The following is a 27,498-nucleotide window of genomic DNA, read 5'->3' as shown; positions in this document are numbered from 1 at the left end:
TCCTGAGTTTGAAAAGGATGCAAGGAACATATGGTTTGGTTTAACTATATATGGGTTCAATCCATTCAGTGAGTTCAGTAGTAGTCATAGCACTTGGTCTAGCTATAACCTTATGTATGTTCAACCTTCCACCCTGGATGTGCATGAAGCGGAAGTTCATTATGATGCTTGTAATTATCCAAGACCCAAAACAACCTAGCAACGATATTGATGTTTACCTAAGACCGTTGGTTGATGAAGTTTAATTGTTATGGAAGGAAGGTGTACGTGTGTGGGATGAGGATAAAAGGGAGAATTTTAATCTACGAACAATGTTGTTCGTAACCATCAATGATTGGGCGGTGCTTGATAATTTGTCTAGATAGACAAACAAAGGATATCGAGCATGCACACACTGTTTAGATGATACTTGTAGCATGTATTTGAAACACTATAGGAAGGTCATGTATACGGGTCATCGTTGATTTGTTCCTGCTAAGCACCCGTTAAGAAAGAACGGGAAGCATTTTGAAGTGGAGGAAGAAAAACATACTAAGCCTGTTCATCGTAATGGTAAACGTGTATTTTCTATGATAAAGGATGTGAGGGTAGTCTTTGGAAAGGGCTCTTGTAGCCAACCTATTCCGAATGACAAGGACGAACATGCATTTATGTGGAAAAAAAGTCTATATTTTGGGAGCTACCTCATTGGAAAGTCCTTGAGTCCGTAATGCAATCGATGTGATGCAGCTGATAAAAATCTTTGCGTGAACGTCCTTAGCTTCCTGGGTACATATGGAAAGACAAAGGATACAATTGATACAATCTTTGCGTGAACGTGCTTGGTATTTCAGAAGATTATGACCAGTTCAATGATGTTCCTCCATTTTAAGTCGAGATTGTCCCAGGCATCCTATTAGCCAAAGAGGACGCTCCATACTTACGCCGTGATCACAACCAAGGGACGTTCGTCAAGAGGAAGGTTATTAACGTTCCATTAGATGATGATGTGTAATGTATTAGAACAATTATGCTATGTTTTATGGTCAAGTGACAAAGTAATGTAATAACGTTCTATGGAGTTATTAAACAAGAACTAATTGTTGCATGGTTAAAATATTAATTATTTTAATTTTTTTAGCACCATTAAATATTAAACAATAAATTTAGATACAATTAAACAAGTACATGACTAAGTCATGGTACACATGTTAATAGCACTATAGGCACTATTTTTCTAGATTTCTGTATGGTCAAAATATTTAATTTTTCTAATTTTTAAGTTAACATAAATATTATGACCATTTATAACCTATTACTAACTTAATATTACAAATTTTACTATATTTGATATTTAACTCATGTAATATTTTTATTGTGTAGATCTAATCAATATCAAGATAACAAACTTCTTTTTGCAATTTTATGAACGTTATTTGATTTACTATGCAATAAATAAATACAATAAAAAAAATTTAAAAAATAAAACATCTGTCTTCGAAACAATGGGAAACAACCCCTTTAGTACCGGGTGTAGCTACCACCCGGTACTAAAGGGGTGGCCCAGTACTAAAGGGGAATAGCACCGTGTGGGGGTGAGGCCCGGTACTAGGGGGGATAAAAACCCTATCGCCTTCCTCCCCAACACTTAGCCCCGATCGTCGTACCCTTCCTCACCAGATCCTCCGCCGCTGCCCCTCCTCCCCTTCGCACGCCGCTGTCGTGTCGCGCCCCTGTCGCCCTCCTCGCTACCATCGCGCGCGCGCCTCCGTCACCCCCCGTCGCCTGCACCCAACCTCCATGCCGGCGCGGCCCATCCTCCATGCTCACGCCGCCCCTCCTCCACCACCGCCGCCTCAGACTCCTCCTCCGTACCGGCGCCACCTCCACTCCGCCGCCGCTAGCCTCCTGTTCGACACCGGCGCCGCCCCCGACCCAGTTGCCAGCGCCTCCCCCACTCTGCCGCCCCTCCACCACCGCCACCGCCCCTCCTTCACCGTACTAGCACTGCCTCCTCCACTCCACGCTGGCCTCCTACCCATCAACGCGCCACCGGTTGGCCTCCCTGACACCGGCGTCGCCCCCGACCCAACCGTTGGTGCCTCTCCCACTCCACCACCCCAACACCGTCGGTGCCGCCCCCAACCCATCCTCTACGAAGCACAACTGGCCGATCGCAGGCTCCGTCTTCTCTGTTGACGTAAGCCCGTGGCCGGCTGATGTTATTTTTTTATTTTCTATTTCTAGAAATGTTGAATTAGCTAGAAAATGTAGAAAAAATGTTGAATTAGCTAGAAAATATAGAAAAATTCTTGAATTAGCTAGAAATCCTATTAATTGTAAATTGTACAACATTCCATGTTAGAAAATCATGTTAATTGTCTAGAAATACCAGAAAATTACTTTGATACCTTTACAAATTACCAAATTATTTTAGAAACCGTGTTAATATTTGTAGTCAATTATTGTTACAAAATGTGTAAATATTAGTCATTCATTCCGTAGTCAATTATTGTTACAAAATGTTTAAGTTTATTTAGTCATTCTTTTTTGTCATTTACTAGCAATTCACAGTAAACAATAATTGTTGAAGTCATTTATTGTAACAAATTGTATAAGTGTTTAACTCTTTTCCTGTTGTCATTTACTAGCAATTCATAGTAAATATTGTTGTAATCATTTATTGTAACAAATTGTATAAGTGTTTAATTCTTTTTTTTGTCATTTACTAGCAATTCACAGTAAATATTGTTGTAGCCATTTATTGTAACAAATTGTATAAGTGTTTCATTCTTTTTTTATTCATTTATTGTTTGAAAATTTGTATAAGTTATAGTCATTCTTAGAATAATTTATTTTATATTATATTAGTTACAATGGCATGATCAGAGGACGAGGAGGCCCGATTGGATGAGGAATACCTAATGGACTTGATTGCTCAAGGTCGCACGAACGATCCACCAAACGAAGAGGTCGATCACAGCCAGACTGACATCTACCTCAACATGTCTAGTGATGGCAATGAGGAGCAACCAATTGCCGAGGGAGGCAATGATGGGCAACAAGGCGAGGTATAGCAATTATTATACGTAAACATGATTTGAATTCTCTACTTATCAAGATTATTGGGAATTAATAATTCTTTCATTTTTCAGCCATCTGGATTGAGTAGGCCTAAACGAAAACGAGGCCCAAATAAGAAGTTAGAGGGCCGTATCATCATCACGGAACTTAATGAAGAGGGTGAACCAACTACTCCAGACAATACTAAAACAAAATTGGTGAATCAAATTGGGTTTCTTGTTAGGGATAACAATAAGCTTTCAGAACTGAAAAAGCCCTGAAATCGATAAGAGCGTGGTTCCCACAAGCACGGTCCCCATAAGCACGGTCCTCGAGCGAGAGAAGGAAATGATATGGGAGGAGATAAAAGAAAACTTCACGTTCAAAGGTGTAGATGAAGAAAAGGTGAAAAATTTGGGGCTTTTGGAAGAGTGCTATTGCTTTTTGGATGTACAAGAAGAACCTGAACAAAGACTACATAAAGAAGGGCCATACACCAGATTTCAAGAAGCACCCGGAGTTAAGAGATCATTGGGATTCATTTGTGCAGTTCAAGCAGTCGTAAAAGAGCACTAAGGAAACTAAAATCAACACCGACAATGCTTGTTAGAAGAAATACTTTCATCGTCTTAGGCTAGGAGGTTACAAGAAGGGGATCATCAAATGGCAGAGGATGGAAGATGACATAATTGCTAAGGGAATAGTACCAGAGCGAGCAAAGCATTGGTATTATGCTCATGGCAGCATGCTCAATCCTGAAGATTGATCATTTGCGTTCGGTCAAGAATTAAGAGAAGCGGCTATGAGGCTTCTTGAGTTAATAAACGCTACGGCCGAAGGATCTTTGGTTCCTGATCGATAGAAGAACGAGCTGACTATGGCACTAGGTAATCCAGAACACCCTGGACGTTACCGAGGCAAAGGAGTAATTCCATGGAAGTTTGCCTTTCATGAGCACATTGATTCCTACAGAAGTCGCCAAAGAAGTAAGGCCGCACGACAGCTGCGAGAGTTGCAAGAACACATAGCTTTGATAGAGGCAAGAATGACGGAAGCAATCGACCAGTGTGTGGCTCGAGCTCTTAGCAAACAAGCCAGTGAACAAGCAGCTGCATCATCGGGGGCTAATGTCGACGTAAGCCCCTCTTAGCGTCGAAGCAGTGTCGCTTCCACGGAAGCCCCAGCTAGAGAATCTCCTGATATGGTTGAGGACAACTAATGCCACCCCATGGAAGACATCACTGGGAGGGTCCCTTGTGAGCTTGTTACTCCCGTGAAAAACAAGCTCATCGTGGTGGCTTATGGCGTGGCTAAATAATCGACACAAGGCCAAACAATTCATGGCATGGAGATTCCAGCTCGGGGTTATGCAAAAGATGGGGGACCGAGTGGTTGATGGTTGGGAGGACCTCGAACTGGAGGTACCTGGAGGTGACAGGAAAAAGAATCTAGGAGAAGCCATCCACGGTTGGATTCTACAGCCCAAGCGCTACATAAGGATTCCAAAATAAAATCCCCCGACCTTGGGATCATCTTCTCAGGGCTCAAGGGCAAGATCATCTATGCCATCTGCCAGGGCACTCTCTCCACTAGCTGACAGGGATCCTAGCATGAGTTCACGCTCTCCACCAGCTGACAGGGTCCTAGTATGAGCCCACTAGCTGACAGGGATCCTAGCATGAGTTCACGCTCTCCACCATCTAACAGGGATTCTAGCGTGAGTCCACCTCCCCCTATTATGAGGAAGGCTACACGGTGAAAGATGCCTTTAGTTTCGCCTACTGCGCCTACAAAGAAGAAGCAGAAGAAGCTGAAGAAGAAGCAACCAGAGCCCAAGAAACTTTATGATATAACTGATGTGGAACTGATGAAGTAGTGGATCCTTAGGTTAAAGCTCAATTCGCACTAAAGCCTCTTGTGAAAAAGATCCACCACTTGATAAGGTTAAATTTCGGGCTTTCATTAGAGGTATGGAGTTGGAGAAAAAGAAGAAAAAAGAAAAACCACCGCTATCTGACTACGACCGCACAATAACAAAGGCTTTTCAGAAGAAGAAGAAAAGTGGGTCAAGTATTCCACAGCTCGGAACCCAATCCAACCAATCGATTGCCCCGCTCCAGGTGCTTTTGGAGTTTGATAAGAACCTGCTTCTATTCGCGAAAGATACAAATCTCACTGCAGCTCAACTTCGAGGGGAGGATCATATCCCAAAGCACCCTGAGGCTGGTAAATGAAAGTTTGAGTTAGGGAAAGAGCTTGTGTGACCGCAGTTGGTGGACCGTCTTCCAACGAAGATGTACAAATTGCACCAATGGTACATGGAGGCTTCAGCCACTGGTTTACTCATGCTAGAAGTTCGGATTGGAGATCGGTATTATTTTTGTGGTGATGCCATTATAAATGTGCCATTCTAGGAACTTTGTTTCCTTTACAATCAAGTCACACTTGACAAATCACTCATCAGTTCCTGGGTTCTGTAAGTGTTTAATTTGCTCTAACTTCAAAGTTCTTGGGTTTTGTAAGTGTTTAATTTGCTTTAACTTCAAAATCCGCGCTCTAGTCATTTTGCGATGTCTTATCCCCTATTCTATTTTATATCATGCAGGGTAGATATTCAAGCTTGCTGGAGGATAGGATTGTATGACGTCAGCTTCATGGACCCGAATGTTATAAATGAGGCAAATGTAAGAGATAAACCAAATCAGACCTTGAAAAATATATATAATTTCTTGGACAAGCAACATTTCAAGAAGTACATACTTCTGTTGTATAACTTTAAGTGAGCGTGTTTCTCATCTGTTTTATTTTTTGAACTAGCAGTTAAAATAAGACTAAATAGCTTTTCACTATGCATATATGTACAGCTTCCACTGATACTCCTTGTTATTGTGGTTGATTGAAGCATTGTCTATATCCTGGACGCTTTGAGGAGACAAGAAATCAATACACAGACCTTATAGACATGCTTAGCAGAGCATGGGCTCGCTTCAGTCAACATCACTCAAGTGAATTCAAGGAGCAACTTCATATCCACTCTGAATTCCCAATATGTATTCAATTTGCACATCTCGTGTCACTTCCTCGAACATAACAAATATTTCATAACTTCTTTTGCCATATATATAGTGTTTCAGACAGAATCCGGGAAATAATTATGCGGATACTACGTATGTGAGTTCATCCATGGCTTTGTACGTCCTTAGCATAAAACTGACCACGAATTCAGAGTACGTATACAAATTCCTTAACAATAAATTAGTTCTAATTGTGCAGATCTAGTGATCTAATATAACAACCTTTGCTAATGACATAGATTATGTACATGAAGGAAGAACTCCTCGAGATGAAAAAATTAGGGCAATTTAAGAACAACTCAGTGGATTTCTTCTGGACGAGGTAGTAAATCTACGGGAGAGTTCCATAATGATGGATCAAATCTGCATCACCGTCAGGACTCGGGTTCAGAATAGTCGATCCAAAATGTTGAACTTGGAGAGTTGATGCAATGTATTATTATTCATATATGTGTATACGCAATATGTCTATGTATAATATTATCTCAAATGTAATATTATAGATCAAATACAACTTTATATATATTACGTATTAGAACTAGTATACGTAAAGGAAACAAATATGAAATACTAATATCAAAAAAGAAATAGAAAAAAATGAGAAAAGCAACCGAAAAGAAAAAAGAATTTAGTACCAGTTAGGGAGACCAACCAGTACTAAATTGACCTCGACCACACGCGACGTAGCAGCCAATTTAGTACCGGATGGTCTCCCCAACCGGTACTAAAAGTCCCCTTCAATACCGATTACCGATTATTTGAACCGGTACTAAAGGACCGCCCTTTAGTACTGACTTAGCAATACCGGTTACACAACCAGTACTAAAGGGGGTTGGACCTGGTACTGAAGGTGTTTTCACCAGCAGTGTGATAACGATACACATAGAGGACTGCCTTCTTGGCTCCGCTGAGGAGTTCCTGAGCGAGAGCATCCCTCCTACCTACCGCACTGTCATGTGTTGCGACTTCATGTGCATGCGTATCCTCAACCAGCCTCTAGAACAGTCACAAAGAGGTATGAAACACCGCATGAAACCCTTCACTATGTGATCTTTCCATTTTTTACAAGTTGTCGACTCTCTGCACAGGAAAGGGATGTCAGCGACGTCTAGCTGCTAGCATGTGTCGTTGATTTGGAACAACAAAAGTGGCAAATAAGGGATGAATAATATATACCATTAGGCATATTTTGCTCATCCATCCAGTTTTAATCTTTATTGAGGGCGACAATGCGCACTAATCATGTTCTTTTCTTACTTAGTGCGGGCACACGCTGTTGCACTAAAGATAGCAAATTCATGGCATGCGAAAGCAAAACCTATGTCAGGCCGATGTGTGTGACAAGTTCCCCAAGATCAGGTTTATTACTAACATGTATCTAGCTAATACTCCGGTTCTTCTTTCTGACCTCCATGCCCTCAATGATGAGCCCTATCTTGGCATAGGTATCGGTTTTCTCTGAGGCACTCACTTTTACCTCGGTATCACCATGCTTATTGTAAAACTCACCAAGCCAGAGCTCCATCCAACCTTCTGAACGGGTAACCGGGTAAGCCACGCCATCTACACGCACGGCATCTTCATCGACAAAGGAAACAATGCCATCAGTGGTGTGTACTCCATCCACTGCTACATAGGACTCCCCCCATCTGAGGCCATCATGCTCATCTGCCAGCTTGTAGACAAGGTATATATCATAACTAGTATCGGTGGAGAGGAACTCCGCAGGGACCCAGCCCTCAATCACGAGCCACCAGACTTCTATGAGCTCCATCGATAATGCGAACCTAATAACAAATAAAATGAGCAAGGGCGAGCAACCACATGAAGGAACCTATAAAGAATTTACTTCAAGGATTTATACAAAATTTAAACAGAATTTAAATACAGGAACTTATACAAAAATAGCTTCAAGTAACTTGTACTATTGCCATGAAAAAAATTATTAAAACCACACAAACCTTGGTTCATAGATGTGTGATACTGCCTAGATCAATAGTACCATGCGAACAAATCAACTCTATTTCCATGAATATCATCAAGATACCTATATTTGTTATTTTTGTAAAAAAAATTGTTGCAATAATTTTTTATTATTGCAAAGTTACTGTTTTGATTTTTTTCTTGTCATGCAATATATTGTTGACATTGTGACAATCGATTTTTCTTTGCTAATAGGTATTCTGTATTGCTATAAACAGATTAATAGTATCGCAATGTGATTTCATCTCAACTGCGGGTCCCCAACCAGGGAAAAGTATTGCCATGGCTACTGATATTTAGCCCATTAGAGTAGGCCTAGCCATTGGAAAAGATAGATCCACCCATGAATTGGCTGCAATACAACTTTTGCATTGTTATTACTCCAAATTTTAACTGTTGCTGCGTTTACTAAGCATATCCAGTTCTACAAGCTAGTTATACATTTTCCATGGTGGAAAGGCATTATTTCACAATATTCAACAAATTTGTGGAGTCCAGCAAAATAATATGGTTAAATCTAGAAAGTAAAGTATCAAATCCCACTATTTGTTTCAAATAACTTACTACCATTGCAATAGTTATTTTTATACCAAGATAAAGAATATCATGACAATTATATTTTTTACATCAATTGTAGTCGTTGCAAACGTGACTACTGCCACATGGATTTTGTGGCAACAACTTTGCGCTCATGTTGTTCATTGCCATGGCTGGCAACGAGTTTTCAATTGTATGATAGGCATGTATGGCCACAAATCCAGCGTAACATTTTATTACATTCCAAAATCTCTCAATTTCCTTGTATTGGATTAGTAAGGTAACTAAATCTTGTTAATTTTATAAGCGTCAATCTGCTTCAAAATTTTGTGCTAGCTTAACATTTCAAGGAGAGCACCCAAGAAACTAAATTAAGAATTATTCAGCTCCTTTAAGTTTTGTAAATCATACCTGGACTCAGGAATAGAATTCAACCTCCAGTATCTGTCGTCTTTTCCCCAAAGTATATGCAACGATCTAGCTGGTAAGATGCAGCTGTTGGTCCCCATAGGACTCTCCAGGAAGAAACCCTGTATACGAATGCCAACAAAATTGTTGTTTCAACATAAGCAATATGAAACATGGAAGTAATAATCTCACTATTACTAATTGTACACGTTTGATCTCACACGCCAGAAAAAATATTAATTATTCACATATGTTATTATGAATTTGTAATAATATAATTTAACAAATCTGCGTCTAAATTTGCCTCGTCCAATAATTATTAAAAACTCTAAACTAACCCTCTAAATTTTCATCTAATCCAGCTACCAAGCATTGCTATTTTGAAGAAAAAAATCACAAACTATCCCATATATACACTTCTAGATTATGCACTTATGCCATTATTAATATATAGAAAGATAAAATCTAACCATGAAGACCTTGTATACATGCATATTGATTTCCATGGTTTAGAAATTATGAAATATGTTACCTTAATAGTCATTTACCAATTATTCAGTGAAAATAATAATCCATACAAAAATATTTAATACACTGTGGTAATGAATTATGTATGATGCTACTTTATATTAATTTTTTATATATTGATTTAAACATCTCAGGAAATATGGTGCATGTTAAAATGCATATTTATGTCATTGTAGTAAGTATCAAATACACAGGAATGGATGATGCAAAGGAGAACTTTTTATGGTATCTATATAGTTATTATGCCTATCAATTCTAAGGAATTTAAATTGGTTGTTTGACAAAACTTATCGACGAACAACTGCTCCATCTACCCCATAATAATTACTACTTATAGAGTTTTTCCGGACATATTAAGGATGAATATTAAAAGTGTATATTACCCTTCCTTAAATTCCATGTGCTAATTAAGATGATAATTATACCTTTCCTATTTAACTGGGTGGGAGGCTTGCATGCAGATTTACATGTCAGAATTGATTTACATGCAGATTTACAATAGTGTATTTTATACCTCTCATGCCAAAGAACCCACTTTAACCTCAAAAGTATGATAAAATTTGAATGCTAGAAGTAGCTATATTATGGGATGGAGGGAGTAATAGTTATATGTTTTTAATAATTATATTTCTTAAAACTGCTAGCACGTGTAGGAGCACTGATTGGTTGCTTACTATGGTGCATCTCATTTTGATAACACAATAACATTGAATGCTGAAATTCATCAAAAATTATTTGCTAGAAAACTGTACCTTCTTTAGAGTTTGAGAAAACTTATGTTGGTTCACTTTTGATTTGCACCACCATTCTAGTTCATCATTACACTGAATGAGTAGATGTTCCAGCTGATAAAGCTGAGGCAAAGATTTAAGGCTCTTGCATTCTTCAATTGTAATCTTCACGAGTGATTTGAGATCACCCATCCACCCTGGCAGTGCTGCCAGTCTGTCACAAAGGCTCAGAGTGAGCGACCGAAGGAAAGAGAGGCGCTTCAAGCTCCCTGGTAAGAACTCCAAGGGGCAACTCACAACCATCAACCTCTCAAGGGAGGTGAGGTCCCCCAACCATTCAGGTAGGTGTTTCAGGCCATGACATTTACTTACAGTTAGCGACTGGAGTGAGGAAAGGTATTGAATGCTATCTGGTAAAGCTTCCATCCCGTGGCAGCTAACAATAGCCAAGCTTTGGATCCCAGGGAGGTGATGAAGCAATTTCCAATCGTTGGGTAGAACTTTGCATAACAATACTTGTAGCATAGTCACAAGATAACCTCCACTGTTTATATCATAGTTTGACGCTATTACTTGATCGCTGTTATTTATATCCCATTCCATTGCTCTTGGGGGGCATGGCTTCAGCTTAAGCTTGGGGCAGTTCCAAATTGTCAACTTGACAAGCTTGGGGAACATGAATTCCTCCTGGCCGCACGGATCACTTGCACCTGACACCTTTGTCACCCAATCTTCAAGGTTTGGCATACCATTCAAAACAAACCTTGTTAACCTTGGGAAAAACAATGCATGTGATGATTGGTGACTCCCACAGAAGTCCCGATCAATACTTCTTATTTTAGGCATCCCTTTTAGTCGCAGCTCCTGCAGCATTGGCAACTGACCAAGTGGTGGTAGGTGGTCGCACATAGGAAGGTCCTCCATGTTGATCCGTATAAGGTTGCCAAGAAAGGAGGTCACTTTATCAATCCAGCCATCGAGTCCACAACTTGCATAACCTGTTACTATAAAATGTGGTGATGCACTGTTTATGCTAGGTTGCTGTGAAAACCAATCTGGCCATGATTTGGCGAGGCTCGATCGGGTGCAGTATGCAACTGATTCAACTTCTTCCAGCAAGCTATTTGTATCTTTGATGCCTGAAATCTCTAGGTTAACTAAACATTGCATGCTGTTACCTTTCGCTAGCAATGTGTCAATCAAACTGCAGCAATCACTTGTCAAATCCTTTAGAGTGATGAGAGAACCATTGAATTTCCATCCATCAGTAGGAAGAAGTGGGGAACTGCTGTTGGAGCCACTAACATGCAGCTCGGTGGTGTAAGCAAAGGGACACTGCAACCCCATATAGTCTGCCAACGATTGCATCACCTCATCCTTCTGAAGAAGCAGTTGTGCTGAGACACCACTTGCTCTTACTTCCCAATTTATGCTTCTTGGAGGGCAGGGATTCATTGTTAACAGAGGGCAATGGTATATGTTCAGTTCCTGAAGCGCAGGGAACATGAACCCTTCCTGCTTCCGCTGGCCAGTAGCTGATGTCATAGTTGTGCACCATTCTTCCAGGTTCTCCATATATTCCAAAGTGAAATTTTGCAAATTCCTGAGTCCTCCAGTGTTACTAGACAATTCTCTTCCCAATGTCCTTATTTTGTGCATCCGGCATAGGTGAAGCTTCTTGAGATTTGCAAGCTGCCCAAGCTGCGGCAAACTGTTGCACATTGGAAAATGCATTAATCCAACTTCCTGAAGCTGACCCTGGCGGGAGGAACCAAGTTCTAGTTTCCATTTAGGAAACCTTTCGCCCATGTAACCTTGCACCCTTAACTTTTTAAGATTTTCATGTGGCTCAAGCGCCTGAAGCAGTGCTTCATCTTCAACGAATCGGTCAACATTTAATGTCCACATAAGTCCCAAACTACGTAGTCCTGATCTATCAGGCATCTTCAGCGCTTTAGCCTCATCAACTGTCCGTATATTCTCGAGGCGATACAGTTCCAGCTCAGAGAACTTCTCCTGCTCGAGTTGGGAAATGTTGCTCCGTATGCTGCCATCCTTTGTTTCAACGACAAATGCTGGTAAGGACTGCAGACCAGCACCCAGCCTATGTTGTAGAATGGGTTTCCTCACCGATTCCGTACAACCATCGAGCAAAATGAACTTGATGCTTTCCATTTGGCCCAGCTTCTCTGGTAAATTTGCTAATTTAGAACAATCTGAGAGATTCAGTGTGTGGAGATGTTTAAGGCTGCAAAATTCTTGAGGGAGGCCTAGAAGTTTCGGACAAGATGACATATCTATATAGTTCAATTTTGTTAGCTTGTTAAGAGCATCGACAGGTATATCTAACTCAGAACAGCTTGAGATATTCAGATATTGTAGACCAGTAAGGCTAATGAAAGATTTCGGGAGCATGGTGAGTTTCTTACAACCTGATAGGTCCAATTGTTTTAAGGAGTCCAGCCCACCAAGGGATTTTGGCAAAGTGTGAAGACAGGAGCAGCCTGACAAATTTAGTTTCTCTAAATTCTTTAGTCTGGCAAGATCGTCAGGTAATGAACTTAGTCGACAACAGTTCTTTAGGGACAAAAAACGCAGGCATTCGAGATTGCAAAACGAGTTGGGCAATGTCTGCAGATGCACACAGTCCGAAATGTCTAGATGCATCAACTGACCCAATTTGGTAACTGAGTCTGGTAGTGCTGAAATTCTACTGCCATGTAGATTGATATATTGCAGTTCTAACAAAGTGCCAATGGCTTTGGGGAGCACTTCGCATTGTATTCCTGAAGCATTAAGGTACCTCAGCTGCATCATATTTCCAATCGAGGAAGGAAGCTTCTCAGTACATAGCCCACTAATATCCAAGATCCGCAGGCATTTGACAAACGAGGAATTGTACCATTTAAATTTCAGTCCATTAGAATCTTTTGTATGAAGAGCCCTTAACCCAGCTAACAATTTATTCTTATGCAAGTTTTCCAACTTACAAGCAAAAACCATGGCATAACGAGGTGAATCAGATGCACATACCACATCCTCCTGATTGATAACTACCAATTCATCATCAGCAACTAACTTAGCAAGGTCGTGTACCAGATCATGCATCTTAAGTTTGGAAGGAACTCCAGAACTGCTCCTCGTGATCTAAAAAAAAAGTAACTCATCAGATCAATGAAATCACTTGCTGAATTAAGATAATTTTGGTGAAATTTGCTTGCTGCAATCTTGGTTTAACTTAATATATCTAGTTTCTTTCAGACGAATGCAATATCGTTATTTACTATACCTTTGTCAGATAGGCCCTATAGATCTGTCTATATGCCAAATGTTGCATCTAGATAAAAAAAATGGGCGAGGCAATGTATTTTATAAGAATATATACATATTATGAGCAAATTTTGCATGGAGATTGGAAAATAGCATCAATCCTGACACTATATACACTTGGACATATAAAGTCATTCTCACAATAGTTAATTTTTTCTAATTCATACATTTCCCAAACATTTTTCTAATTCATACAATTTCCAGAGTTATTGACAAATTCATCTGTCTTATTATGTATGAATTTTCTATGCAAAATATTCAAATTATACTAGAAAATACTCATAAAGAAATTCACTGATACATATCTTATTATTACCACAGTTTGAAATTATAATGCTTACTTCGTTCATTGAACAAACCTTTGCCATCAATGACTGTATCGATACATAAGTTTTGCAATACAACGTTGATGTCATTAGATTCGTACTGAAAAAATACCTCAGTATGATTATACTTTTGTATCATGTAAATGAAATGTTAAAAGAGTTATTCTTCATCATAGACTTCTCCTAATAAAAGGAATAGCCTTATAAATAAAAAATGGCAATGTCAGTGTAACACAAATCAACGGTGTGTCATGCAACACAATAGGACAGATAAAGTTATTATGAATTAACAATAAAATAATTTTCAATCATCAAGTGGAGGGTCCCGATAATAGCACAGGATAATCATACATAACTATGAAGTTCCATTGTTGTTCTTAGCCTTCATGCAAAATAGTTGTTTGCTGCACATAATATCAAGATGCTTGGTATCCAAAACAACATATTAAAAAAGATTGGTCTAGACAGAAGCGCACAAATTTAAAAAGGTTCATAATGGAGAAAACGTGCATTTTCAGCATTAAGATAAGATTGTTAATTTTAACTGTCTACTCCTCAAAAAATAAATACAAAAAGAGCCAAATAAATGGATTAAGCAATGCCTCTTCTGAGTACATAGTCTGAGCAGTATAAGATGGGTTGAGCACTCAAGTGTTCGTAGTAAGGACTAATTAGTGAGTGGGTCAGTTTGTCTTTGTATAAAAAGTCGATAATGCTCAGGAGCGGACGTCCGATGCATCGGACACTCTAATCCCCGTCACCCCCTGTGTTGTTAGTTAATTAAATTAGAACAGTATAAAATGACGTGACCTAACTTGCACCACACATTTTTCTACTTTCATTCTTTATCTCTCCCAACTGCTCTCTCTCTCCAATTTCCAACCATTTAGCTCGATGAGACTCCAACGAGCGTAGCGGCCGCATGGGGGCAACGACATTGGGGCAGCGCTCGGACGGGTGAGGAATAAGCAGCACGCCATGGCACTCTGACGAGCGTGGCAGCGAGACGTGGCGTCAGTGTGGTGAGCGCGACAGCGACACGGGCTGCACTCTGACGAGCGAGGCAGCGGATTGCCATGATTTCGCCCGATTCCTGTGAGCTTATGTATTCTGTGGGGCAAGGCCGTGGCCGATCTACGCACGCTGCCAGAGCCTGGGAAGGGCGTCGGGTGCTGCTCGAGCGTCGGGGGCGCGGGCCGTCACTCCCCCGCGGCCAGGAGGCGAGCCATGCCGGCCGCTAAAGGAGTTGCTCCGCCCACAATGAGCTTGGCCGCCTCGGAGATTCACGAGGAAGCCTGTCGGGCGCTGCCGGGCGCGGGCTGCACTCCCCCGCGGCTAGGGGCGAGCCACGCCAGCTACCGCCATCCTCCTCCAGCACCGTTTCCTAGCGTCGGATCCTGCTGTGCAGTGCTCCTCCTGCTAAGGTTTGCTTCATGTTGCAAGCGTATGTTTCAAGTGTTTCAGAAGAATGTTGCAAGTGTTTCATGTGGATGTTGCAAAGTAGATCTAGATGTTGCATATATTTCACACATGTTTTATCTAGATGTTGCATTTTCAATAAAAATTTTGAATGTTCCATGCAACACGAAACAGATGTTGCGGCGGGTTTTTTTCCTCATCATCAACGGATAGCCCCCCGACTGCCATGTTGCAATAGGTATCTCACGATATTGCAGTAGGGATTCTTGGATGTTGCAAGTGCTGTAGATACGCACGGGTGTTGCGGATGAACGTATTGTCTGATGTTGCATGATTGATTTTCTGAGATGTTTCGATGTTGCAATAGTTAGCTTCTTGTTGTTTCATCTGTCAATTTTTCATGTTGCAATATTTCTTCCCGTACGAGCTCAACCCCAACTCAACATATGATGATTTTTTGGAAATGTTGCATGAAACATGTGTTCAATGTTGCGGTGGGAATTTTCCCTCACGAATATTATATTTACATTGAGCTATTTTTTCGCATATTTTTCATGTTGCAATCATAGATTTTCGATGTTGCAGCTATTTTATTTTGATGTTGCAACGGAATGTCGGATAATTAGTGGTATTTATTGTGGTACTACTGTAGCCGTCAGATTTAAAACGGATGGTGATGCATGCGTCCGATGGGAGTTGCTCCCGCTGGACGCCCGGGCGCTAGCAAGCCCCATAAAAAGTTCTAGAGAAAATTGAAGAACCACCCTATAATTGGTCATTTGGCCCGCGGCCTGTGGGCCGACCCACAGCACGGTATTTTGGCCCGATCCAGGCATAGCCCGGCACAGCAGCATTGCAGGCCAGGCCGGCCCAACCTACACCAAAGGCTAGGCCTGGGCCGCTGCCTCAGCTCGTGGGCTAGCCCGGCACGGCCTGGCCTATTTAGCCCGTGGGACAGCAAAGGGTGGCACGGCCTGTTTAGGCCCGTTCAGCTCACCTCCATGTCCATCTAAAACTAGTGGCCTACTCCTCCCAAACCAACCCTATCTGCTTCACGGCACCTTCATCCCACCGACCGCTGCCTCCCTCATGACCACCGCATCCCCCCGTCCCCCGTCCTCCGCTTCCTCCCAACTCCCCGGCAGCCTCCTCCCGCAGCCCTCTGCGGCCTCCTCCCGCGGCCCTCCATCGCCTCCCCCTACCCCCGGCCGTCTCTTCCCGCGACGGAGCCGGCCGCCTCCTCCCGCGGCCCTTCGCTGCCTCCTCGTGCCCCCTTTGTCGATGCAAGTCCCCTGCTGCTATACTGCTGCTCCGATCCTACCCCCAGTCGTCTCTTCTCGCGACGGAGCCGGCCGCCTCCTCCCACGGCCCTTCATCGCCTCCCCGACCGCCTCCCCGTGCCCCTTTGTCGATGCAAGTCCCGTGCTGCTATACTGCTGCTCCGATTTGGTGGTGATTTTGGCGTGATTTGGTGGTGGCCTCACCAATTTGGAGGAAATGCAGGAGCTAGAGCCGTGCCACGGGCCGGCATGAGCACGGCCAGGCCGCTAAGGCCCACCGGACCAGCGGGCCATCACAGCCCGCCTAAGAAGGCAGCAGGCCGAGCCTGGGCCGCTCCTTTGGCACATGGGCTGGCCCGGCCCGGCACGGTTACTGTGCGGGCCTAATCGGGCTCGTGCCAGGCCGGGCCGAGCCGCCCGTTTAGCCATCTATAGTCCAACGGCTACTTTAAACCAATGGAACAAAGAAAGAAAACTATTTTACTGAGTTCTGCAATCGTGTAACTGAGAGTATAACTCACCGCAGGCGGCTCTGAATCCTGAAGAAATGACATGATCAATAACTCACGGACGCTGTCCTCTGCATACATCTTTTCAGTTAGGCCAAGAGCAATCCATTGGTGGCATAAGTCTTCCCGATCAATTTCATAGCCTTTAGCGAAAATTGCACAGTAAGCAAAGCATAACTTGAGACTCGGAGTCATTAAGTGGTATGTCAGCTTAAGGGATGCAAAAACAGTTTGCTGGATATCCGTTGTTCCATAATCTGATTTGGGCGGAAAGATAGCTTTTATTAAACTCAACAGTTCATTAACGCTTCTTTCTGGTTTCAATAGGGACGCAACACATTTAAGAGCCAAAGGTACACCTCTGCACATCTTTACAATTTTTTCCACTGCAATTTCTGGAATATCACCTTCAAGAAAATATGAGGATGCAACTTGCTTAACTAAAGCAAAGCTAAGTCTGTCTGACAATGGATCCAATGGGAATAATGTTGCTTTGGGCATATTCAATCGAATTTCTCTGCGTGAAGTAACTAAGATCGAGACATTGCTTCCTAGTACACCCTGCAGTTTGGCTAAGTGATCTGAATCCCAGAGATTGTCCAATACAATGAGCCATCTACTCAGGAGCACCTTTTTGAGATGTTGGTATATAGATTCAAGAATCTCGAGATTACAAGGCCTATGTTCAACGACAGAGATTATAGCTCTTCCAATCTCCTTTTCGTGCCAATTTTGGTACAAGTAAACCCATGCCCGATGAGGAAAGGCCTCCTGGATTCTTTCGTCATTAAACACCAATTGTGCTAGTGCGGTCTTACCAACACCAGCAAGTCCATGAATAACAGTACAGTGACTAGTTTCTTGAGGGTGTGTGTTAGTTGAACAAGCTTTGTTATTGGAGCTAAGCAGTATATTAATGACTGCTTGTTTCTCAACTGTACGACCAACCACGGCTGATACCACTGATGTTGTTTCTTGTTCCTCAACAGCATCCTTTTTGGGCTCAGATGATACCCAGCCAATCCCGTAACTTTTGCTTTGCTCCTTTATTTGTTTCAACCTTTTATTCATTTTCTTCATTTTCTTAGCCATGTCACCGCTCAACATTATCTGCTCAAACAATTGATTCATCAAGTTACGATGTCTATTTTGACGTGAAAGCATGCATATATATGCAAATAGACAAATCCAAGGGTTACAAATCTATATACCGCAGCATATGTATACGTTTAATATTGATCAGTTTGGCGGTAGAGATTGGAGATAAAAAGCAGTTAAAAAATATGTACACGAAGAAACTGCTAATCAAGTATGTTATGCAAAATGGAGATCCTTTACCACTACTGCTAATATAGTTGCTCGTGCTAAAGTGGCAAGGCACACAAGGCCATGTAAAATACCCATTGGTATTTGGATAGCTCTAACAGCTAGGCCGTGGAGTTACCAAACTGCGAGCTTGATCCCTACGAGATATTGTAACACGAATAAGAGATAACAAAAATATGCGTTGCCCTTTGAAAACTCTTATAAGTTACATATCAAATAAAATATTTATATCATTTTAAATTGCTTACGTGCATCATACCTTGAACCAACTAGGGCCCTGCAGCTTGCCCTGTGGGCTGCCGTGTTGGAACTCATCAAACATATCAGAGATATCATAGGCAGCATGCTTGAGCCGTTTGAGCCACAGTCGCGCGGTTTCATCGTTGATTGACCGCTTCTCTGCATCCGCCATGGCAGCCTCGATGGACTCGAGCGTCATTTTCATGTAGTTGAGGTCATCCTTGAAGCTCTTGATCCTCTTCACCGGACCTTGGACCGAAGCCTGGAGCAGCGCAGGCAGCTTGCGAACAACTTCCTTTATCACGGCCGCGGCCAGCATCTCCCCTACACCCACCATGGCTGCTGCTTGCTGGTCTGCTCCAGCAAGAACCTCTCAAATCTCAATAGTGTGCGAGTGCGAGTGCGAGTGCGAGCGAAGGTGCGCGGGCTTTTGCTGCTAGGGAAAAGGAATTATTGGATCAGCATGGCCAGCTTCACTGCAACGTGTGTATGTTCATATCCATCCATTTTGTCAAACTAACAGCGAAAGATCACCTACTGCGAAGTTGATCGGGGGAGACGACTTTGTCTGGCACAAGAAGTTTCCGAGCAAGAAAAAAGCAGCGGCCTTAATTGTAAGGAGGGACAGGGGAAACTGAGAGGAATGTAGCACGCGAGAAGGGTGGTACCGTGGCAGCATGTCGTTTTGTTTGCTAGTGGAAAACAGAATCCAGGAGGCAAACCTCCCAGATACCTTTACGGTAGGTCTGACTTTTTTTATGTGTGCTGTATCAAGGCTTCAAAAGCATATTTTAGAAATTGGAATTGCTTCCGACCTCTACCACTGCACCTAGATAAGTTCTTACAATAAATTCACCTTGAAAATTGATCACCAAAATAGAAATATAGTTCACCAATCTAAAAAAATCATAAGCAAAGTCTATTATTGTTTCTCCATCCGTTCCTTGCGATGATATCTAAAGCGATGACTTCTAGGGCTTTGCTTGCCATATATTTTCACGCTGCAGGGATTAAAACTGCAGCCAATAAACTCCTGTGAATACCACCTACAAAAACAGGTGATTTTTTTCTAAAAAATAATATTAATATGAGTATATCAAATCACACACATAAGAGCAACAACCCTTACAAAGATCAAACTTCTTGTCTTATTCTCTATGCCAATTAACCAACTCCGCTACATATGATTTATTGATCGAGATAGGGTTAACCCAGGAGCTATATTTATAACTCTCCAAATTATCTTAGCATGGTAATTAAAAAAGTTGTGCCTAATTATTTCATTATGATCGCAGAAGCAACATTTTTTACTACCAGACTAATTCTTCTTAATGAGGTTATCCTTTGTTCAAATAACGTCTTGTTGAAGATACCAAGGAAGATCTTAATTTGTAAATGGATCTTTAGCTTCCATATAAATTTATTAATGAAATAAGTATTCTTGTTTATGAGATATTGATACATAGCGATTATAGTAAAATTGCCATGTCTACACAAGTCCTGTGTAAAAGAATCCGCGTCCACTCCTACCTTACACAACAATCCATGAATCCATGGCAGTCCTGAGCGGTATCAAGGCTTCAAATCCATGACGTCCAACCTCACACAATATTCCTTTTACTATCACACATATACTTTATTTCTGAAAGAAATAGGGAGGCTTAGTTCCTTTTAACCCCCTTGTTTCCTAAAAACTTTAGTCATTTTTTTAAGCATAAAAATGCGTCGATGATATGGTCCCGACCTTTCACAGGACAAACCGGAAGCTAGTCATCATATACAATGTCCTTAATTATCAAGGATTCATCTAATTTCAGTATCAAATAACCCAACTTTCTAGCCTAGAATGAGTTGGAGCAAGAGCATGGATTATGTGCCGATAAGATGGATGCTTCCTAATCACACAAGAAAATCACAAGAACAAAATGTACCAAGCGGCTGAACAGATGAATTTGTTTTCAATTGACGATTATCCATTTTTACCCATAGCTTATATTATATTCAGGACAAGTTTTTCCCAATTTCTTCTATTACATACAAAGGGGATAGAAACTTTTCTTATTTAGATAGTGACCCTTTTCTTAATCAACAAGCTTGGTAAGAACTTATCCGATGTAATAAAGGGTTGTCCAGGTCTTGGCACCTGCTCAGAGTCCATATCACTACAGCCTGAAGGAAATGTTCTGGGCCAGTGTGAGTAAAAGGCCATAACTCTTCTGCTCCCACCCACGAAGTCTCTCCTGTCCATCAAGTAATAAAGCACTGAAGGTGGTCGGCCGGCCGCCGACGACCAAGACCAACAACCGATGGAGGACATTCGGCTGCCGGCGGACGTCCTCTTGTCGGTGATCTCCCGCGCCGCCGCGGGGCCGAGGGATGCCTGCATCGTCGCCACGGTGTCGCCGGCGTTCCGCGCAGCGGCCGACTCCGACACCGTCTGGTCACGCTTCCTCCCGGCTGACTTCGCCCCGCTCGTCTACCCGGCGCCTCCGCCAAGATCCAAGAAGGAGCTCTTCCTTCGCCTCTCTGGAAACCATGCCCTCCTTGAAGACGGCCTCACGGTAGGCTGTGCTTACTCATATGACAAAACAAAAAAGAGGAGAAGCTGAGAAAGTGAGTCTGATATGTGCTCTCGTCCCGCAGAGCGCGTGGCTGGACAGGGAGACCGGCGCTAAGTGCTATATGGTTGCGGCCAGGGCTATGAGGATTATCTGGGTGGACACGCCGGACTACTGGCGCTGGATCCCGCGCGAAGACTCAAGGTTTGCTTAATCCGGCATCTATAGTTTAATTTGTTCAGATCTGGTGTGCTTCAAACTTGTTCTATCGAGCAAAGCAATTTCGAGGTCTCGAGGAAGTCAGAGTACACACATGCATACTCACGGCCACTACACACCACTTCTTGTGTCTACACATGCGTAGGTCCATTCTAGCACACGTGTAAATAAGATTAGAGAACTACTCTCACATTGCTTTGCACGACTTTGGATACCCACCACATATTTGTTTAATGTTTCCAGATGAAATTAAATTTCAGAGAAAACGTGAGCACAAACCAAAAGCAAGGGTCTTCGTCGATCAGGACACAAACGTTCAGCCATATGTCAGCACTTTTTGTGTCTAATCATGTCAGTAATCCATCCCGCACAAGGAAGACGACACGGATGCTAGTGCGGACAATGATCTTTTTATCTGTGCCAGCTCCTATTATCAGCCAACCCATATAGTTGGACCAAAATTTAGAAAAGTAGCGAAAAGTAACTGTCGGTGTACTTTTGCACGTGTTAGAATATATTATTATTCTAATCGACTTTCGCTGGTCGATGGTAAGATGAGTTCCTAGATCTACCGGTGCTTGATAAACGCAGATGCGTGTCGGGTACTAGTGCTAGCGGTGTACGTATGTTAACCTATAGCTACCATGTAGATTAGTGCGGTTAGAATACTCTCATTGGCCATAAAAAATAATCTTCATCTTTCAGATCGTTCAATGAGTACTAGATACGGCTTGTTATGAATGAATTGCACACACAGTACTAGATACGGCTTGTTATGAATGGGTTGCACACACAATAGATGCACATTCAATGGAATGTGAATATGTATGTTTTAGACGTTCATAACAACATATGTACTGTCTCGTAGCTTTGTCATCCTTTGGTCATCCATTTTCAATTCACATGCTCATACAAAGATATAATTAGCAATTCTTGCAGTTCATCATTATCAACATAGATAAGTTTATCAATTAGGCATGCAGTTCATCAACATAGATAAGCAGTTCATCATCATCTAGAGCTAAACTAAGCAGTTAATCAGTAACATGGAGAATGATAAATCCTGAAAAGAGTAAAATTGACAATTCCTGCGTAACAAAATCTCTTATACCACTAGATTCCACCACGGGCACGACACTAGCCGCCCCACTGCCGTCGCCACCACTGCGACGGAGCTCATGGTCAAAGGGGAGGCAACAACGGCACATGGTGAGTTCATGCTCCTAGGTTGTGCGAGCACGGGCCTTCGCTGCAGCCAAGGAGGCTGCCGTGGCTGTAGATCTGGCCCGGGTCTCCAACGCAGTCTGTCTCCCCACGATCGCGGTGGCCGCATATGCGAAATCATGGGTGGAGGCCGCAAGGGCCTTTGTGCTTCCACCACGGATCCGATAAGGGTGGCTGCGGCAAGGGCATGGAGGACCATCTCCCTTGCGGCTGTAGCAACTGCCACGCGTGATGTCACCTCAGCAAGGCCCGTCACCGCGGCCGCCATAGCCTTGGCCTCCTGCTCCGCGGACGGCACATGTGTTTCAGGGATAAGGAGTGTGTTCCAGGGTTAGGGTTCAGGTGTTGCACCCTCTCCTATATATAGGCACATGTGCTCATTCTAAGCGGCTGTGATCTAGACTGGTTAGAATATGTACTCATTCCAAGCAACTGTATTCTAGACCGGTTAGAATAATGTTTATATAAGAAAAAAATGAAAACATAATAAACACAAGTGAATAAATCATAACACTAAATATTAGTACTTGTTCGGTTCTTCGACATCCACATTATGAAATTTAAACTAACATCAAATTAACTAAAATAACATACACGACCCCGGCTGGCCTCAAGAAGCTGAGAGTATGCTTCACGGATGATGAGCTTCTTGACGTGGCAGAACATCACATACTCGTTGCACCATACCCAGGAGTGACATGGAACCCGGCCACATCCTTAGGCAAAGGAAGCTTGACGTAGAAGACATGGCCATGATCGTCGTCGGGCAGGATCTTGCAATTGTAGTGCCACATTGCCTGAGCAACACAGACGCTTGTGGTGACAAAGAGCTCAAAGTTGTCCCTCGTCACATAGGCGATGATCATGAGATTCTGATCTCCGTCCCAAACCCGATGCTACTAGAGGATGCGGTGAGAGACAATCATTTCCTCAACTGGTGCCGGCGCTGCCATTCTCTGCCTCCCCTGCAGTGTTGGATCATCATAAGGTCAATATATTGAGCAGATGATTGGCATAAGAACAAGCTGATAATAGGCAGGACCTTTGGCGAAGATCGACGATGCTGCAGATGAACAAATTTGCAGTGCAAGTGCCGAACAAGAGAATATATCGATGTGGACGCCAAGAGTAAGGCCGGATGACCACACAACAGTAGCTATATATGCGGCAACAAACTTGCAGTGCAAGATGAAAGCCATCAACCTTCCGGATTCATGAATTAACACTGCACACGCTCCAAGAGAAGCCAATGAGTTATTTCTCTATGTCCACTAACGCTTGTAGCCAAATTGGTCAAAATTCACACTGCTACGTTAAATAACTATTCTAATCCATCTAAATCTAAGCTGGCTAGAATACACCAATATATGTGTCGGTGTTAAATCGCACCGTCATGTTTGTGTAATAAAAAGTAAAATAAGTAAAGCAAATATAATATGTACAAGTTAATTATTTACATAAATTGAAACCATTACATTACAAATAAGTACATATATAAAAAATTAGTTAAATACAAGCGATCAATACATCTGCCTAGGATGTCCGGCTAACTCATGGTTAGTGTCGTGGATTCGGAGTTTCTTCACCTGCGTGAAAGCAATGAACTCCTCGTAGAAACACTAGGTGTGATCATGCAGTTTGTTAGCGTCCGCAGAAGATAGAAGTGAGGAAGGTGTCGGCGATGGCTGCTCCCTCATTATCATCCTTCATGATCTTCCAGTCCTTGTATGTGCCCAAGCACGTGTCGATGCACGTTCTTGCGGTGACCAAAGGATCGAAGCGATTCTTCAACAGGTTGGCGACCACGATGCGATCCTTATCACCATCCCATATGTCAAATTGTTGGAGGACACGGCGAGAGATGAACATCTCTACGATAGGCTGATGGCGGGTATCCTCCGGCACCACCATTGCTTTGATCTTCTCGAAAGAGGTAAGTAGAAATGCAAAGATAGAGAGAGAGAGAAAGAGACTTTTGGAGTGCGAGTAGATCGTGCAGATACTTGGAGTGGTATGGCCTTTAAATATATAGAGTGGAAGGATATGAAGTGCTTGAACTTCTCGATTTCACACCCCATCAGACCACATCGGTTCAACTCTTCTCTCTTGACATTACACCCTGTCATCAAAAGATACATATTCAACTTCTTTCTCGACTATCGTGTACGTACCCGTTCAAATTCATCCGAATCGGTCAAAATTCAAACCGCTACATTTAATACTAGTATAATCGGTTGATTTTCAAACAATCTAAGATATTGAAATATATGTGCTGGTGCATATTGACAGCGGTAAGTTTATGTATTTATTTGTGTCAGTTCTTGTTTGCACCGGTGCGAATAGACTAGTCACACCGGTGCGAATATATTTTCGTAGTATCCCACATTTCGTGTTATATTGTTAATACTCTTCTTTACATGTTTGGCCTATATTGTTAATACTCTTCTTTATAAGTTTGACTTATATTGTTAATACTCTTATTTAAAAGTATGGTCAAACTTAGGATAGTTTCACTTCGTATAAAAGTAGAATGACACTCTTTCTAGGCTGGAGTTGTACAGGACTGCCCTATCATGGAAAAATTCTTAGGTGAATCCAATAAATAAGAATAAAACTATTGTTGTTGGGAATTGCATAAAAAACTAATAACTTATGCCCAGCTGTCAGCTATAACTGTGTTCCCGAATAATTGTCTCGGAGCCTAAAATGTTTAAAATAGCCTACATAAACCGTGGCACACAGCTAACATTAACAAACATGTAAATGGTAGAATGCTGTCAAATTAAGCTAATAAAACTTGACTAATCATAACTTTTTCCTAACTATAATATCTAATTTAAGATGTTGGTGGCATGATTATCTGAATGGGGATCTGGGATCATATATCATTGGGCTTTTCTTGAAACATATAATTTGTATTCTCACATTGGTAAAATAGAATTGTTCAGCGACCACTCCTTTTCTTTTTCCCAGAGGATAATGTGACTATGTGAGTAAAATTTCCATGATGGAAAACGACATGTCATTCTAACATAGTCTTTCTGCTAGAAATTTTTGGTGTATATTCTTTGGGTGAAGCCTGGTTTTGCTTATTAAAGTGGTTTTTCAACCTGACTCTGACGCACTATAGTATATTTAAAGGAGGCGGCCGGACTCCCTAAAACCTATTTGAAGTCAATATTTTTGTATTGCTTTGGTTTGACTTTATTAAAGAAAACTTAGATGGTACAGAATAAAAAGGAAATGGAAAGCATGCTGATGAAAAAGGAGAATGTTTTGTTTGAGAATGTAAGAATGTCGAATTTGGATACAATGTTTTGTTCAAGTTGCTCACTAATTTAATCAGAAGAAATTTACCACTGATTCAATTGTGCGATATCAATCAAGTGAAATCTAATGGAATTCCCATAGGCATTAGATGGATGACAAAAGTTAACACCATTATATAAATTATCCCCAGTAATGGTCTCATTAGATAGAAATCATAGAACAAAAAATGAATTAGGTTTTCCTTTTTCTTGGTTCTGCAAAGGGCAGTCTATCCATTATATCCTCTTTCTCCATGATGAGAAATTTTCCATGGGACACTCGAAATACCTTTGGCTTTCTCTCGTTACAGGCATGATGTAATTACATTAAAAAGGGAGCTAATTGAGGTGCCTCATTTATTGTTAGACACCTTTGTAAATCAAATGAACTGAATTGTCCTTCAAAAAACATACAGGTTCCCGACATGCGCTGAACTGTTAGCGGTTTGTTGGCTGGACATCTCCGGTACCATAACATGCAGGATGCTATCAGGTGACACGCGCTATGCAGCCTACCTGGTATTCAAGATGACCGATGACTGCTATGGCCTGGATTCTCCTCTTCAGCAGGCATCGGTCAGCGTCGGAGAGGGCACATCAACCCACTCGGTCTGCCTACAGGGCTACGTGGGCGACGAAGAGAACGACATAAGTGAGGAAGGACTTCCACCTAGGCTCCCACATGAGAGGCCTGATGGTTGGATGGAGGTGGAGCTAGGAGACTGGTACAACCATGGAGGCGACGACATAGAGGTTCGTGCCAGTGTGAAGGAGACCAGGTTTGGAGGCAACTGGAAGAAAGGGCTTATTGTTCAGGGCCTTGAATTTAGACCTAAGAACTGATTGAGGCCGAGTTGATCATAAAATTATGTCCCAGTTTCGAGTGCATTCATTTTTCAGTTGAGTTGTTTGAGTCCCCAAAGTAAGTTTGTACGAAGTATGCATGTTGCAAACATATCCACATATAGAGTAAGTGAATAAGTAGGGCTATTATGTAACCCTTGGTGCCAAAAGGGTGGTCTATTTTCGAAGAAAAAGGTGTTAAATCCCTTGGCACAACTTAGTAGCCTTTGCAAATCAAAGTATGACAGTGGACTAGATAAAGTTGAGAGCGAGACAGAACCATGAAATACGCCTGCAGCCGTTCCTGATGCAGGTTTTTTTTTCTCTCCGACAGTTATGAGGAACCTGCTCTGCATTCCTTGTGCAAAAAAATAAGTTTTGAGGAACAGAGTGTATTGATCCGCTTGACTTGGCCCTATTCCAGAGCTTTGCCTGGAAGATTTTTTTTTTAACAAGAAGCTTTGCCTCGAAGATAATTACCTGGAACGGGAGGGAGCATGGACTGGCACTGGCACCACAGATCAGCCTGTTGATAATTCGATTCTGACTCCCTCGCCTTCCTCTTCCTTCACCCCTCGTGTCAAAACCGCCGAGATGCTTCAACTAACGCAAA

General features: G+C 42.1%; 3 protein-coding genes across 6 annotated transcripts; 2 read left to right on the top strand and 1 right to left on the bottom strand.

The window, feature by feature from the left end:
* Positions 1–1,779: 1,779 nt before the first annotated feature.
* LOC106804470 (pollen-specific leucine-rich repeat extensin-like protein 4) lies at positions 1,780–3,323 on the top strand. The gene is made up of 2 exons (XM_014805637.1): positions 1,780–2,073; positions 3,135–3,323. The coding sequence occupies exons 1-2, from the start codon at positions 1,780–1,782 to the stop codon at positions 3,321–3,323; spliced, it is 483 nt and encodes a 160-aa protein (XP_014661123.1).
* A 3,384-nt stretch (positions 3,324–6,707) lies between these two features.
* LOC101753889 (putative disease resistance protein RGA1) lies at positions 6,708–19,200 on the bottom strand. Of its 4 annotated transcripts, none has more exons than XM_022829159.1 (6): positions 18,753–19,200; positions 17,180–18,277; positions 10,325–13,450; positions 9,048–9,166; positions 7,626–7,903; positions 6,708–7,196 (listed from the first exon to the last, which is right to left on the bottom strand). In XM_022829159.1, exons 1-6 carry the CDS (start codon positions 19,068–19,070, stop codon positions 7,159–7,161), a joined length of 4,977 nt encoding a protein of 1,658 aa, XP_022684894.1. In that variant the 5' UTR covers positions 19,071–19,200; the 3' UTR covers positions 6,708–7,158. The 4 variants fall into 4 exon arrangements, with proteins under 4 accessions (XP_022684894.1, XP_022684895.1, XP_004979301.1 ...); XM_022829160.1 differs by lacking the exon at positions 6,708–7,196 and adding an exon at positions 18,506–18,630 and having other exon boundaries at positions 7,265–7,903; positions 18,753–18,893; XM_004979244.3 differs by lacking the exon at positions 6,708–7,196 and having other exon boundaries at positions 7,265–7,903; positions 18,753–19,199.
* A 1,683-nt stretch (positions 19,201–20,883) lies between these two features.
* LOC101753475 (putative F-box protein PP2-B12) lies at positions 20,884–27,146 on the top strand. The gene is made up of 3 exons (XM_004979243.3): positions 20,884–21,294; positions 21,377–21,495; positions 26,459–27,146. Exons 1-3 carry the CDS (start codon positions 21,040–21,042, stop codon positions 26,883–26,885), a joined length of 801 nt encoding a protein of 266 aa, XP_004979300.1. The 5' UTR covers positions 20,884–21,039; the 3' UTR covers positions 26,886–27,146.
* The last annotated feature ends 352 nt before the right edge of the window (positions 27,147–27,498 follow it).

The sequence above is a fragment of the Setaria italica genome, chromosome VIII, assembly GCF_000263155.2.
Source record: "Setaria italica strain Yugu1 chromosome VIII, Setaria_italica_v2.0, whole genome shotgun sequence".
NCBI classification, from domain to species: domain Eukaryota; kingdom Viridiplantae; phylum Streptophyta; class Magnoliopsida; order Poales; family Poaceae; genus Setaria; species Setaria italica.
The sequence above is the reverse complement of the archived record's forward strand: the minus strand, read 5'-3'. Positions and strand labels throughout refer to the sequence as shown.